The 16,450-nt window shown below is 39.9% G+C and overlaps 1 protein-coding gene across 1 annotated transcript; it reads right to left on the reverse strand.

The window, feature by feature from the left end:
* Positions 1 to 81: 81 nt before the first annotated feature.
* shpk (sedoheptulokinase) lies at positions 82 to 14,854 on the reverse strand. The gene is made up of 7 exons (XM_084319960.1): positions 14,650 to 14,854; positions 13,547 to 13,688; positions 12,969 to 13,140; positions 12,274 to 12,426; positions 8,824 to 9,002; positions 6,928 to 7,128; positions 82 to 3,852 (listed from the first exon to the last, which is right to left on the reverse strand). The coding sequence occupies exons 1-7, from the start codon at positions 14,785 to 14,787 to the stop codon at positions 3,455 to 3,457; spliced, it is 1,383 nt and encodes a 460-aa protein (XP_084176086.1). The 5' UTR covers positions 14,788 to 14,854; the 3' UTR covers positions 82 to 3,454.
* Between the last annotated feature and the right edge of the window lie 1,596 nt (positions 14,855 to 16,450).

Genomic DNA, 16,450 nt, shown 5'->3' on the forward strand with positions numbered 1-16,450 from the left:
AAAGCCAAAAGCAGATCTACCAAGTTCAGTACAAACTCTAGGCACTCTAAGTGTAAGCCAAAAACTGGATCGTGTACGACAGGGTCCAGTGGTCCATTCCAATAAAGAACTAATATAATTTGGACAATCTCTAATTATGGCTTTATAGATAAAAAGATTGCAATGCAACTTACGTCTCTCTGCCAGAGAGGCCCACCGACCTTATTATATAGGATACAATGGTGAGTACCATAACTATCACCGGTGATAAATCTAATGGCTGAATGATAAACAGAGTCTAAGGGCTTAAGAGTGGAAGCCGCTGCATGTCTATAAATCACATCTCCGTAATCCAAAACAGATAGGAATACTGCTTCAACAACTCTCTTTCTACTAATCATAGGGAAGTTGGCTCTATTTCTATACAAAAAGCCAATATTTTTCCGTAATTTACTGGCGAGAACGCCCACATGATATTTAAATGTAAGTCCTTCATCAATCCAAATACCAAGGTATTTGTATTCTGAAACTCTCTCGATATAAGAACTGTTCAGAGTCGATATATGCAAGTCACTATAAACAATATTTTTAGCTTTGGAAAACAACATGAATTTAGTTTTACTGGCATTAAGCACCAATTTTAGACTAATAAGTGCATCTTGCAGGGCGTCAAAGGAGAGTTGTAAATATTTAGTGGCCAGTTGCACAGAATCAGCAGTACAATAGAGAACTGTGTCATCCGCGTAAAGGTGGCTTTGATAGCTGCTCAGAGATGAGACAATATTATTAATATAAATGGTAAATAAGACCGGGCCGAGGATTGATCCCTGTGGAACACCTTTTGTGATGGGTAGAAGCTCTGATTGGGCATTTCCCATTTTCACACACTGAAATCTTTCTGTTAAATAGTTTTGAAACCAACTGCAAGCACCTGTATCAAAGCCAACACTCTGCAATCTTTGTAAGAGGAGAAGGTGGTCAACAGTATCAAACGCCTTAGACAAATCTACAAACAGGGCAGCACAATGCTTTCCTGTCAAGGGCTGATACAATGTCATTTATAACTACAGTAGCCGCCGAGATTGTACTGTGTTTTTCTCTAAAACCAGATTGGTGTGGGTTTAATATAGAGTGTTTTGTGATGAATGTTTTATCACATAAAAAGAAAATAATTCACAAAGTGAATTCAGTTTTTCATTCTATATTCAGAATGATCATATTATATTATGTTATATTAGATAAGATAACATTAGATTATTTATATATATAATATTACCATTATATTATTTCACCATGTTCCCATATGTTCAGATAGATATGATATCTATATGCAGTTACATATAACCATACAATAGAATATTGGTTATGTGAGAATAGTGGTACTGAAAACACTGATAATATTGTTGTGTATTTTTGTTAATAAATTGTTCTTCCACAGCTGTAATCACTTAAGAGGCAAATATTTCAGTAATACAAGTTTGCAATGATCTTGCCTGAGTTCTCATGAAAACTCATAGCACACAATACAATTAAATCCAAACAGACATCAATCATTGAACATGGTGTCAAGTCCTTCATTAAGTTGGAAATGTTAAAAGTCCCCTGGCTTTATATGGTGAGACGTTCACACAACTTTAGTTGCTTGAAACTTAAGTTGCATTTGAGTTGCATATTGTGAGGCCCTCTGCAACACACTTGAAACCTCTTTGAAACTCAGCCGCAACAGTTGCAAATAACTCAACTTTGTGAAACTAGTTTCATGCAACAGCCAATCAAAAACGACAATAACATACCAGGCGATGATGTCAAGCTAATCACTGCTGATGTCTTTTCAACTGATTAACTCTTGAGTCAGTCTTTCACCGACAGACAGTAGGCCATGTTTTTTCAATGCCATATCAACATTAGTGCACAATAGCCGTCTATGGAGCAACTTCAGTACTTTGTACCTAGTAATAAAATATGACCGAAATCATTCCTCTTTGACAGTAATAATGATAGACTGTCACATTAAGTATCCATCCAACTTCTTGCATCAGCTGATCTAGCTAATGTTAGCAGGCAGCTGATGTGCTGCACTTGCTATCAACTGTTCTGTTATTTTGATTTATGAATGTAAAACTATTCTGCTGGACAGATATATCTTTCATCAAGACTGAGTTATAGAAGCACTCTGGTGTTTGGAGAGGCAGTATTATTTAGTTTGACATAATCACAAAGTAATATCAGCACCATGCCACTTGGGTCAACAATACCGATCTCGCAAAATATAGCTCATGGCTCATTTGCATAATTGTTCATGAAAAGGTTATTGATTTGGAGACAGTGAGATGTCTGACCAGCAGGCCAGCCTTGTTGTCAAAGAGGTTATATTTTCTATTTGTTAATCAACATTATTGACAGAAAGGCTTGCTAGCATAAAGTTAGCCGCAGTCTCATTTTCACTGCCACCTGTCAAGTGACAAGTGATTGTCAAGCAGCTTTTAAGCGATGAAGCGAAACGACGTGCTTAATCCACATAATTGCAGTTTGCGTCAGTCGGGCAGCTTTCTCCTGTAGGCTGGAGCAAAAAAGAATACCAATCTAGCTAGCTAATGTTAATGGAATAAACTATTACATTGAGTGCATGCAACTTGAAAAGTGAAAGTAAACGTTTCCATTACGTGGTACGTCTCCCTGCTATCTCCCTTCCTCTTACTTTTGTGCGTCGACTGAACATTTAGAGTAGGGCTGCCCAAACTTCTGGAATATGGAATATGTACGAAACATGCACTGTAGAATACAGTCTTCATCTTGTTGAATCCAATTTCAAATTATTCAAAGTAAACAAACAGGTATTCCCCCTATGGATCCAGATTCCAGGGGTGTAATTGTACTTTGTTACAATACTTAAGTACTGTTTTGGGGGATTTGTACTCTACTTGAGTATTATTAGGTTTGTATACTTGTACTTTTACTCAATTACATTTCAGAGAAAAGAAAACATACTTTTTACTCCTTACATTTAAAATGCAGACCTACAAAGTACAACTCTCACAGGTCCAACCATTTGAATATTTGTTTCTCTGGCCGAACTAACGTTAACGTTATTAATCCTGCGGCCGCACTTTATTTAAAAACAGCCAATCAAATCCCCATCAATGGTAGATTAACCCGCCCATACCCATGCTGATTGGTCCTTGTGCAAGACTAGAAAGTGGGGATCTTTGATTAAACACCTGTTATCAGAAGAAGAATTTCATATCAAATGAAAACTTGGCCCACGATGGAATGAGTTTGAGACCCCTGGTCTATCCCTTGCAATAAAAAAAAGTTTTGACTTTTACATTTAAAAGTAGAAACTTTTTTACTTTTACTCAAGTGTGTTTTTAGCCAGATACTCTGACTTTTACTTGAGTACGATTTTGAAACGGTACCCATACTTTCACTTAAGTATAATTTCTGGGTACTTTTTGCCCCCCTGCCAGATGCTCATTCAAAGCCTATCACAGAAGACCATGGCCACACCGACGGCGGAGTCCACGCCTTGTCCGTACTCCACCGGCTGAGGGAACGCCCTCTCCGCTTCCTGTCGGAGGACCTGGTTCCGAGAGAGGGCGCTCCCGCTGCCTATGATCCTCCTCACCCCCGCCTCCCGCAGCGCGCTGGGGGGCATCATGGAGACGATGTTGTCCAAGACGCCGCGGCACGCCGCCCTGGTCGCGTGGCCCAGAGAGAGGTTGGAGGCGGAGATGTTGGCCACCTGGCCGAGGCAGAGGGGGTCGTGTCTCTCTCCCAGGACGGTGGGCCTCACCCTCAGGTCACTGCTCTCCTGGCTCAGGGCGCATTGAATCAGCCTCCCGTACAGGCTCGACACGCTGACCTCCGCCACGCCTTGGAGAAATGAGAAACAACAACCGAGCTTCATCATGAAACAAGTCAACGTCGGTCTCATTTCAACATTTGGTCCAACTGACGAGATTAGCTTCAGTTCAAATGTGCAGATGAATCAACATATACACACTGTAATTTGCTTATAAATACAAATAGATGTAAAACTGTAAAACAAAGATTGTCTGAAAGAAGTCTTTTGGTAGGTTTATTCTGTGCACAGAGCATCTGCTGAAGTGAGCAGGGTGTGCAACGCCTATACTGTATACTGTACCATGCCTGCAATCAGGGGAGGAAACAAACTTTTTGGCTTACCAGCCAACTGGCGAGTATCTGATTTTTTTTACCAGACAAACTGATTTTTTACCAGCAAAAAAAAATCGCTAATTGTGATAATTACTTCTTTGTATGACTTCGTCTAAATTGATTTTCAATCATAGTAAAAATCACACCGTGTCTCTACTCTTTAAAATATTTATTAGCATAAAACATTAATAACAGTCTCTACTCTTCACAATATTAGCATACAACATGTATTAATCACACTGTCTCTACTCTTCAAAATATTAGGATATCACATATTAACATGAAAGAGGGAACTATTCTGGACTGGGTTGGGCTGAACTAGGCAGTGAAAGATGCTGGGCTGGACTAGGTTGGACTGAACTAGGCAGTGAAAGATGCTGGGCTGGACTAGGTTGGACTGGGTTGGGCTGGTCTAGGTTGGACTGAGTTGGGCAGTGAAAGAACCAAGCATTTCACTGTAATGTAATAGCTAAATAAAACAACTTGACTTGTTACATTTGCACTCTGGTTGTATGCCAAATGTATTCTGGTTGTACTGTACTTGTGCTGTAAGATGACAATACATTGGAACCGAATCGACAACGCTAGCGGTTCAGCAGGTGTATTCTGAATGCCAAGTATGACAACATCACCGTTGTGAAGGGCATATGGGCGAGTGGTGATATGGGGGGAAACCCGGTAATAATAAAATGTCACTCGGCTGCATTTAAGCAAAGCCGCTCAGTATAGTCCACTATGTTGAACGCGCGTTATGGTAGCTTGTTACATGCTAGGTAGCTAGCCGGCTAATGCTGGTTGACTTGTCATTCTCATCCGACTCGAAGGAGACGCGTCGCATGCTGTTGTTCGCCCCCATGTCAGACCGCACTGATATCCGAAAGCGACGACTCTACATGCAATTATTTTCATCCACTGATGTGTTTTTGTCTAAGTTTGTCTACGTTGTCAAGCCGGTGGCAGGAGTCTGTAGGTCCGCGCGCAGTGATCTGTCCACTTCCCCTAGATGGGCGGCATCTTCTAGAAAATGAGTGTTCATTGGAGGAGCTTAGAGCGCATCTGTACAACGATGATGTTCATTGGTTATGGTTGGATTATTATGAGGAGCAAATGGGAGGAATCAAGGGGGGAGTCAGAGTTCGGTTTGTGCCAGTGAGCGAATCAGCAGATTGCAGAATGATTTTTTTGTTTTGTTTTGTAATTACTAGTACTCGCCAGACTGGCGAGTGCTCTTCATGAATTACTCGCCAAACGTAAAAAATACTCGCATTTGGCGAGTAAAGTGGCCTAATTTCCTCCCCTGCCTGCAATGTCACAACTCAGAGGACAGAGTTTGCAAAAAAGTGGCCTAGGGAATGGAGATTTGCTGGGCCTCCCTTGTCACACGGTGCATGAATCAACAGGATTAGCTAAAGGCGTAAATATGTTTTCAAGCACTTTAAAGGGTATAATGCAAATACAAGATTGATATAAAATGTGTCTTCACAACGCCTAACTATTTCATCCACACACTGCAGATGAATCAACATACATACCTAACTCTCATCCACACACTGCAGATTAATCAACATACATGTACATACCTAACTCTATCATCCAAACACTGCAGATTAATAAACATACACATCTAACTCTCATCCACACACTGCAGATTAATCAACATACATGTACATACCTAACTCTCATCCACACACTGCAGATTAATCAACATACATGTACATACCTAACTCTATCATCCACACACTGCAGATTAATCAACATACATGTACATACCTAACTATCATCCACACACTGCAGATTAATCAACATACATGTACATACCTAACTCTTTCATCCACACACTGCAGATGAATCAACATACATGTACATACCTAACTCTTTCATCCACACACTGCAGATGAATCAACATACATGTACATACCTAACTCTTTCATCCACACACTGCAGATGAATCAACATACATGTACATACCTAACTCTTTCATCCACACACTGCAGATTAATCAACATACATGGACATACCTAACTCTTTCATCCACGCACTGCAGATGAATCAACATACATACCCAACTCTTTCATCCACACACTGCAGATGAATCAACATACATACCCAACTCTTTCATCCACACACTGCAGATTAATCAACATACATACCTAACTCTCTCATCCACACACTGCAGATGAATCAACATACATACCTAACTCTTTCATCCACACACTGCAGATTAATCAACATACATACCTAACTATTTCATCCACACACTGCAGATGAATCAACATACATGGACATACCTAACTCTTTCATCCACGCACTGCAGATGAATCAACATACATACCTAACTCTTTCATCCACACACTGCAGATTAATCAACATACATACCTAACTCTCTCATCCACACACTGCAGATGAATCAACATACATACCTAACTCTTTCATCCACACACTGCAGATGAATCAACATACATACCTAACTCTTTCATCCACACACTGCAGATTAATCAACATACATACCTAACTCTTTCATCCACACACTGCAGATTAATCAACATACATACCTAACTCTTTCATCCACACACTGCAGATTAATCAACATGCATACCTAACTCTTTCATCCACACACTGCAGATTAATCAACATACATACCTAACTCTTTCATCCACACACTGCAGATTAATCAACATACATACCTAACTCTTTCATCCACACACTGCAGATTAATCAACATACATACCTAACTCTTTCATCCACACACTGCAGATTAATCAACATACATACCTAACTCTTTCATCCACGCACTAAGCATCCCCACGAACGTGGCCAAGACATTTCCTCCGTTAAGTGACGCTGCCACCGCCAGGTAAGAGCCGTCAAAGTATGGAAAGTACGACACAGAGGAGGTTGGCTCAGGAACTTCTGGAGGTTTGAAATCAACTGGCATAGCATGGGTCAGCTGGGCAGAGGTGCCGATGTTGAGGACTGGAGCAGGGGAGAGGCACAAAACGGTTACCGCAACTGTGTTCAACAACAACACCGTTTTACAGGAGAAGACAGGGGTATGGAATAATTTCCAAACGCATGTATCTGTGATAGGGATGCTCGATATTGGCTTTTTTACCGATACCGATATACCGATATTGTCCAACTCTTAATTTCCGATACCGATATCAACCGATACCGATATATGCATATATGCAAAATGGAATAATTTCAGGTAATTAACATTACATATCTCTTGTTGTGGAATTAACACAACATTATGCATACTTTTGACAATAAATAAAATCAGAATTTGTTCTTACTTGCTTGCCTGGGTAAATAAAGGTTATAGAAATGTAAAAAAATAAATAAAAAACGTTTTTCTTTTTTTTTTTAAACTGATACCGATATTTTCCGATATCACATTTTTATGCCGATATCGGCCGATAATATCGGTAGGCCGATAATATCGGACATCCCTAATCTGTGATTTTAGTCCCGTCTGAATCTGTCGCATCAGTAACATTTATGGACTGTCTGCACCAGTTAAGACTCTTAAGTTAAGACTTAACTACTGTAAGTTAAGACCTACTGTAAAATGCACAGAAAAGATCATGTTGGGTAAAGCTAGTCTCGTCCAAAATCTCAGGTATTAATTTTATTTTCAGCAACAGTTGTTAGTTACTTGCTTTGCTTTGATTATTGCTAAATTAAATATTTATTGCAGATTGCATAGTTACAAATGTATCCAGTTAATTATTTCTACCTTACTTGAATTTTGTAGATTTGATGTCATTGGGGAAATAATTTTGATACCAAATGTGATTATATTGTTACTTCAGGTAGAGGGCATTCTGCATTGTTATGATTATTTTTTAGTTGCCATTTGAAATACAACTAGTCTACAGTATAACATATTTATTTTGCATGTCATAACGTTCAAAATCTGCGGCCGTGTCAAGTTCAGTTTTGGGACAAGCTCAGTAAAAATGTTCGTCTCATCCTAATACAAAATAATAAAGAGTTTGAGTGGCATTCCTCTACCTCCAATTCTTGCCGTCCCCGTGTCAAACTATTCCAGTCTGAATTGGGCTCAAGAGGTATAACCTTCACCAGGGGTGTAAAGTACTTGAGTACGGTAATTGTACTTCGTTACAATACTTAAGTACTGTTTTTGGGAATTTGTAATTTACTCAAGTATTATTAGGTTTGTACTTTTACTCAATTACATTTCAGAGGGAAAAAAACATACTTTTTACTCCTTACATTTTAAATGCAGACCTACAAAGTACAAATCTTGCAGGTCCAACTATTTTAATTAGTATATTTGTTTCTCTGGCCGAACTAACGTTAATGTTATTAATCCTGCGGCCGCGTTTTATTTAAAAACAGCCAATCAAATCCCCATCAATGGAAAATGAACCCGCCCATATACCTATGATGATTGGTCCTTGTGCAAGACTAGAAAGCGGGGATCTTTGATTCAACACCTGCTATCAGAAGAATAGACGGTCAGAAAAAAGGTTTTTACTTTTTAGTACTTAGGTACATTTAAAAGTAGAAACTTTTTGACTTTTACTCTAAGTGTGTTTTTAGCCAGATACTCTGACTTTTACTTTAGTAAGACTTTGAGACGGTACCCATACTTTCACTTAACTATCATTTCTGGGTACTTTTTACCCCCCTGGCCTTCACCTGCGTCTGTCAGAGCTGTCATGCAGGAGTAGACGGAGCACTGGAAGTCTCCCAGGGCTGCCCCTACCGCCGTGTGGGCGGGGACGCCGTGCCACTCAGAGCACGTCTGCCCGGCCAAGCAGCCCGACGCAACAACACGCTGAGGAAGCAGGTGCAAAGGAAAGCCAGCATCCCTCAGACTAGAGCGTGCACATAATATAAAGATGCTTGTTAGTTCACACACACACAGCATATTCACATTCAGTAAGTACATATAATGCCCCCCCCCCCCCCCCCCCCCCCCCCCCTCACCAGCATCAGTCAATATGATCAGTTCTTATTCTACACCCGATTGCAGTTTTATGGTGATCTATTGTATGTTTTAATGTATTTATGTCTTTATTGTATATTTGCCATGTGTGCACTGGTTGTGCTGTGTACTAATACTGTTGCAAACCAAATAGCCTCTTGGGGCTAATAAAGACTATCCAACCCAATATGAACCATCAGGAGTCCTGTCTGGGTGGGATTAGCATTACTAAAGGGAGGTCTGGTAATGTAATCTTCACTGGCGTAATTCTGTGATTTCTGCAATTACTACAGGGTGCACGTGCCAGCAGGAGTAATAGTTACAGGGAAAATAACCTCCTGTTTTTACAACAGAATGAAATTCCTCTTCATCTTTCAAGGATGGATAATACAATACACTATGTTGATGTGTGAACGCGTCTGAAACGTAGTGAGGGAGGTTTGTCCCATGCATATTGCATGGAAATCACTGACGTCCAATATATAACAAATGTGATTACTAATAAAAACAAGAATTACGAATAATAATCTGGACAGGGCTATAGTGTGCATGCTTTAGAACTAAATAATTGTTAAATGGTTAAGTGGTTAGTTCTTCATACTTGAAGATGACTGGCGACTCCCACTTGGGAAATGTAGCCCATTCCTTAAGAAGATCCTGTCCAGACAGGGCTATAATGTGCATGCTTTAGAACAAAGTTATTGTTATTAAATGCTGTGGTTTTGGGAAGGAAATTGTATTACTTACCTCAGAAAAGTAAGTAATAAAAGAAAAAGAATAAATAAGAGCTATGATATATTTTTATAACTGAATAAACGAATTATCCTCGAAGGGAATTGAGGTCCCTGCAACCCTGAAGCCAAGAACCTAGCTAGAATGCACATTTGCATGGTCTATAATCCATAATAATGAGTGGGGGGGGGGTGTACTTCGGTAGAAGAAAATAGTTCCTGCTGTACATGAAACTGTTGACAACAAGGTCTGTGGATTATCTTGGTCATGGTGGGTCATGACCGGGTCATGATTTCTGGAAAGAGACATTGGGTGGGGTGGGATCCACAAAGAATGGATTGCACGGTGCTAATTGCACCCTTACTTACAATTCATTATGAATTGAAAATGGGGGACCCTGATGTAAACAAGACGAAAGTCTTTCTCTGGTCTACATCCCCTTAACAATTGTGTGTATTGAGCCGTACTGTATTGTGCCCATTCTGCAATCTGTTAATAAAATGTTCAACCAATCAATCCCCTGCAATACAACCCCTGCAACAATACAACCCCTGAAGTTTTGCTTGAACAGAAGTGTCACCCCAAGAAGTGTCACACCTCACTGTCCCTCCACTGACCACCACCTCCATCACAGCTGTCTTCCATGTTTGTATTCACTGAGTGACTCTCGTCAGCACAGAATTGTGACAAATGTAAATCTAGAGTGACGTAAAAGTTGCATGAATTCCGATATGACTGTTCAGATTGAGGTTGCATTGCAAAATATTGGATCTGATTTAGGACAATATATGAAAGTGTCCCAAATCAGAATTGAACAGATCAGATTCCATTTGGCATGAACATTGAACACACACACCATATAGACACTTGACGTCTGTAATAGCAAAAATATACCTTACACAGCAATGTACAAACTCATCTGAATACATTGACCTTTTGACATGAAACTGTACGACCTGACACCTTTGCATGACACATCCTGACTCTGTACTAATTCATCAGAACACATTGACTTACTTAAACTGTTCATGGAGACTTGTCACCGTTGCATGGAACATCTCGTCTGTACCCTGAGCCCTGAGTTGAAAACCACATACGAACACCTATTCTATTCTAAGAAAGCGAGGCGCCCCAGTCGCAAACCGTGTCCTCAGGAAACCGGCTACATCCGGCTTCTGTTTGCAACAGCTCTCTGGACACGAGCGGTTTCATGTTCAATGCTCTCGTGGCACATCTCTTTCAGCAGATCACCTGTTCTGTGTCCAGCTATTTTGCTAGGGCTGCATGATTTTGGGAAATAATTTAATTGCGATTTTTCTGACAGATTAAATTTGCGATTATAATTTTTTTTTAAAGCAGCCCCACAGAGGTTTATTGTAAAATGCGGCTTGCATCTGGCCTACGCGGTGGGTCTGTTCGGGACACCGAGCCTGAACATGTTTCTTTTTACCTGGGAATCGATACCGGTACCCAACGGTACCTTTTTTTCTGTACTTTACTCTCCCTCTCTGAAGTCTAAACTTCACAAGACACAATCTAAAACCCCTTACCTCCCTCTCCCAAACCGATCTTGTATCTCAATGGGACTTCCTGGTTAAATTAATTTTTATATATATATAGCAATATTTTTAGCGATTTGATAATTGCATCATTCCAAATCGATTTAAAATCGATTAATCGTTCAGCCCTAGCGATTAATCGCTCAGCCCTACCAGCTGCTCAAATAAAACCAACAACGGAACGTCCATTTGTTTCCTTTTAATCTTTATTTCATCAACTCTATCAAATCTCTTATCATAGAGATAATTCCATTACACGTCCATGCCCAATTTCAGCCTCCTAGAGGGTGGGAAAACCTTTGTGGACCAACCAACCGACAGATTGACCTATAAACCTGCTGGTCGCAGCAACAAAAAAAAACAGATCTGAGTCACATATCAGATTTGGGCCACTTTTGCCTGCAGTCTGAAGAGTCTTTAGTTAATGAGATGATCACTCGCCTGAAGACTTAAAACTGACTTGTGATGGTTCTTTGTTTGACGTCACATTTTTGCATACACATCTTTGCCTGTAGAATGTGAATCAAATGGTTGCTTGGATCAAGTCGTTACAGCCCTGAATGTTTGTTTCTTTGGTACAGATCCCATCTATCCCCTTCACTAACCGTCTGTAGTGTGGTAGTGAACGTCTTTCTCAGGTCTGCATCCCCTTAACAATTGTATGTATTGAGCCGTACTGTATTGTACCCATTCTGCAATCTGTTAAATAAAGTTTTCATTCATTCATTTTCAACGGGTTATTACCTGCTGTAGTGTGGTTGTGAAAGGGTAAACCCTTTTTCGTGTGGCAGTGAAAGGGTTAACATTCTGTATTGACACAGTGAAAGGGTTAACCATTTGGTAGTGTGGCAGTGAAAGGGTTAAACTCACATGTCCCGGTTCCACTGGTTGCTGGTGGTGTTGAAGTAGCCCCAGCTGGCTGCGTTGTGGGGAGTCATCACACATCCCTCCAGACCACAGAGCATGGCCACCACATAGTCGTGGATGGTACCTGCTTCCGTGAAGTCCGCCAGAAATGTGGGTCTGTGTTCACAACACACACAAGACATCTTCAGATTCACAGGATGAACCCCTTTGATGTGTTCAGTTTCCTCTGGATTTATTTAGGAATTCTAGAACTTTGAATCAGGCCAGTGTGATCGCACACATAAAAGCAATAGAGTAGAGTAGACCATAGAAGTGACATTCCACTAGTCCTGCCCCCTGGTTCAAAATACCTTAAATTTAACATTGTGCAAATGTGCATCGGCGAATACTGTTCTATCTACAGTAACGATTGTTTAATATGTTGTAAACAAATACAACTGCTACCAATAATGATAACCGTGTATTCACATTTGCATACACATTTACTATGTTTTACACTTTTTTTTGGGTTACAAGTACTCATTAGTAGATGATTTTTCAAGCAAATTTATGTTGTTTAATGCAAAATGTCATACAGTCTCCATAGTAAAGTACAAGAGCTTTTTGATTTTGTGTCACTTCTCCAGACAATTATTTTGCAATGAATTCTGTGTGTGTGTGCGTGTGCGTGTGCGTGTGTGTGTGCGTGCGCCGCTGACCTGTATTTCATGTACCAGAGGATGGTGGTACAGCCAAACCCTGTTGCTAAACTGAGATGTGAATCGGGTTTCGGAAGAGAGGACAGGAAGCTGCTACTGCAGCGGCCATCCTGCCAGGTAACCAGCGGGCTGGTGTCTTCGGACGTGAAGCTGTTTGTGGACCACTCACAGCCTGGAAGGGTAATACAGAGGGGGAAGTCACACTGCTGTTGTTAACACTCTTTCCCATTCATTTGAAATACAAACAGGCCTATACAATTATGTAATAAATGATGGTATGGTACATGGTTCACTTAAGTCACTTTACAAAAGACATGTTCCAACCTATTGCGATAAATGATAAATGTAAAATCTCAATTATTGCCTATATAATCAAATCCACGAAAGAAGACTTAATGTTTTGCCTAAATGGCTTAAAATACATTGTAGAATCAGTGTTTTGAATATATATAACCACGAGGTGGCGACATCAATTTAATTCCACACACAGACAAATGGATAGGACAAGTGTCATAGTATAATAATTATTCAAAAAGTATGCAGATATTTTGTTACACAGGCATGTGGTCTTTTCTTACCGCCCATGGACTTCCAGAACAAAACGCCATGCATTTGTCCAGACACTCCGATTCTAATGACATTTTGAAGTTTATCTCTGGGCAAAAGGGCGATGCATTCGTTGAGTGTTCTTATAATTTGGTCGGTATCCTGCTCTTTGATCTGTATGATGGGCAAACAGATGGTCAGGCCCATAGATCTCTCTCCCCACCGTATGTATATTTCTCTCCCACCCACCCTCCCCTCCTAGTGTACAGTCTCCTCCCCACCGTATGTATATATTCTCTCCCCACCGTATGTATATTTCTCTCCCACCCACCCTCCCCTCCTAGTGTACAGTCTCCTCCCCACCGTATGTATATATTCTCTCCCCACTGTATGTATATTTCTCTCCCACCCACCCACCCCCTCCTAGTGTACAGTCTCCTCCCCACCGTATGTGAATGAATGAAAACTTTATTTAACATATGGGTACAATACAGTACGGCTCAATACATACAATTGTTAAGGGGATGCAGACCTGAGAAAGACGTTTGTCTTGTTTCCATCAGGGTCCCCCATTTTCAATTCATAATATGTATATTCTCTCCCCACTGTATGTATATTTCTCTCTCTCCCACCCACCCACCCCCTTCTAATGTAGTCTCCTCCCCACCGTATGTATATATTCTCTCCCCACTGTGTATATTTCTCTCCCACCCACACACACCCTCCTAATGTACAGTCTCCTCCCCACCGTTTTCTCTTCCCACTGTATGTATATTTCTCTCCCACCCACCCACCCCCTCCTAATGTACAGTCTCCTCCCCATCATATGTATATACTCTGTCAGGATCTATGGGTAACAGTATTATTTGCATATCGTATATGTCACAAATGTAACAGTACTATATATCTGTATGTCATAAATGTCACTATGAATTGAAAATGGGGGACCCTGATGTAAACAAGACGAAAGTCTTTATCTGGTCTGCATCCCCTTAACAATTGTGTGTATTGAGCCGTACTGTATTGTACCCATTCTGCAATCTGTTAAATAACGTTTTCATTCATTCATTCATAGATGACGACTGGTCAGGTCAGTAACTTACATTTGAGAAAATAAAAAAATTTGCACACTTACCTGGGAACTGTTATTGTCAACAATATCCGCCTTAGTAGGTAAACAGTAACTTGCGACTACAGTTTTAGAGGCAATCTCTAATAAGACCACTTTGATTGAAGTAGTTCCTATGTCTATACCCAAAACATATTTTGACATGTTTACTGAGGTTCAGTGTTTACAATCTCCTGATATCCTCCTTATTTTGGCCACAAGGCGACACCGTAGAGAGGATCCATTCGGTTTGGGGGCGTTATTCTTTTTCGTAGCCGCATTTTGCGGAAAAAAATAACGCGGTTTTGCGTGGTATGATTTTAATTTTATTTAATTTATTTTGTTTGTGTTTAGGTTTTATTTGTATTTGTATTCGGTTTGTATAGGGTGGTGATGTTAGTGTTGGGTATTTTGTTTAGTTTGTTCTGGGTTTGTTGGTTTTTCTTTATTGTTTTCTTTTCTTTCTTCCTGGTTCTTGCCGTATCCGCTCCAGTTGCTGGGTTGTACAGTAGGTGGCGGTATGCGCCTTTCTGTGGTTGCGACCCGCCATTAATTCCAAAGAAGAAGAAGAAGAAGAAGAAGAAGAAGAAGAAGAAGAAGAAGAAGAAGAAGAAGAAGAAGAAGAAGAAGAAGTAGAAGAAGAAGAAGAAGAAGAAGAAGAAGAAGAAGAAGAAGAAGAAGAAGAAGAAGAAGAAGAAGAAGAAGAAGAAGAAGAAGAAGAAGAAGAAGAAGAAGAAGAAGTTTAACCATTTCAGTAGTGTTTTTTTTTCTTCTTGAGTTTGTTCGTGAAAATGTCAATTATTTCACTGCAAAGTGTGATGGACGCCATCGAGAAGAGATTTATTGATTGATTGAAAAGTTTATTAACAGATTGCAGAATGGGTACACTACAGTACAGCTCAAAACATACAATTGTTAAGGGGATGCAGACCAGAGAAAGACTTTCGTCTTGTTTACATCAGGGTCCCCCATTTTCAATTCATCATATCAAGATCAAGTACTTTGTTTGCTATCCATGCACATTATGTGTTACCATTGATGGCAAAGAAGAAATATTTAGTATTACTAAGAAGTCATCTATAAATCCCACTCATATTAGAATTAATAATGAAGTTGTCAATGATCCCTCTCAATTGCACTTGCCTTTAATCAGCACTTTAATTCTGTCTGCAGACTCAAATTTAATGACCCCTCATATTCTGATGTGCCTCTTAATAACACCAGATGCAACAGCTCCTTTTCCTTTAGAAGTATCCGTCCGCTTGATGTTCAGAAGGTCATTGATGAATTAAGATTGGGTACTAGCTGTGGTTCAGATGGTATATGGAGATCAAGTTCATCAAACTTGCATCTCATGTTTTATCATATCCTTTGTCGGATTTATTTAATTTATCTTTAACAACTAATGAAACTCCATTAAGCTGGAAATGTGCAAAAGTCATTCCATTGCATAAAGGTGGTGATCCTTCTGATCTCAATAATTAATTATAGACCCATTTCAATTATTAATAGTATAGCAAAAGTCTTTGAAAAACTAATTTTTAATCAATTATCCCATTATGTTAATGAATCTCATATTTGATCCCCATGCCAATCTGGTTTCAGGCCATACTACTCCACAACTACAGCCCTTCTGAAGTTGACCAATGATGTTCACTCAGCAGTCAGCAATGGACAATAACATGGTTACTGGTGCAATATTTATAGATCTCACAAAGGTTTTTGATTTGGTTGATCATTATCTTCTTCTTGACAAACTGTGTGCTATTGGTGTCTCTAATAATTCTTTACTTTGGTTCAATTCATATCTCCACCATAGACGCCAGTG

The sequence above is a fragment of the Notolepis coatsorum genome (genome assembly GCF_963971535.1).
Source record: "Notolepis coatsorum genome assembly, chromosome: 8".
Lineage (NCBI taxonomy): Eukaryota > Metazoa > Chordata > Actinopteri > Aulopiformes > Paralepididae > Notolepis > Notolepis coatsorum.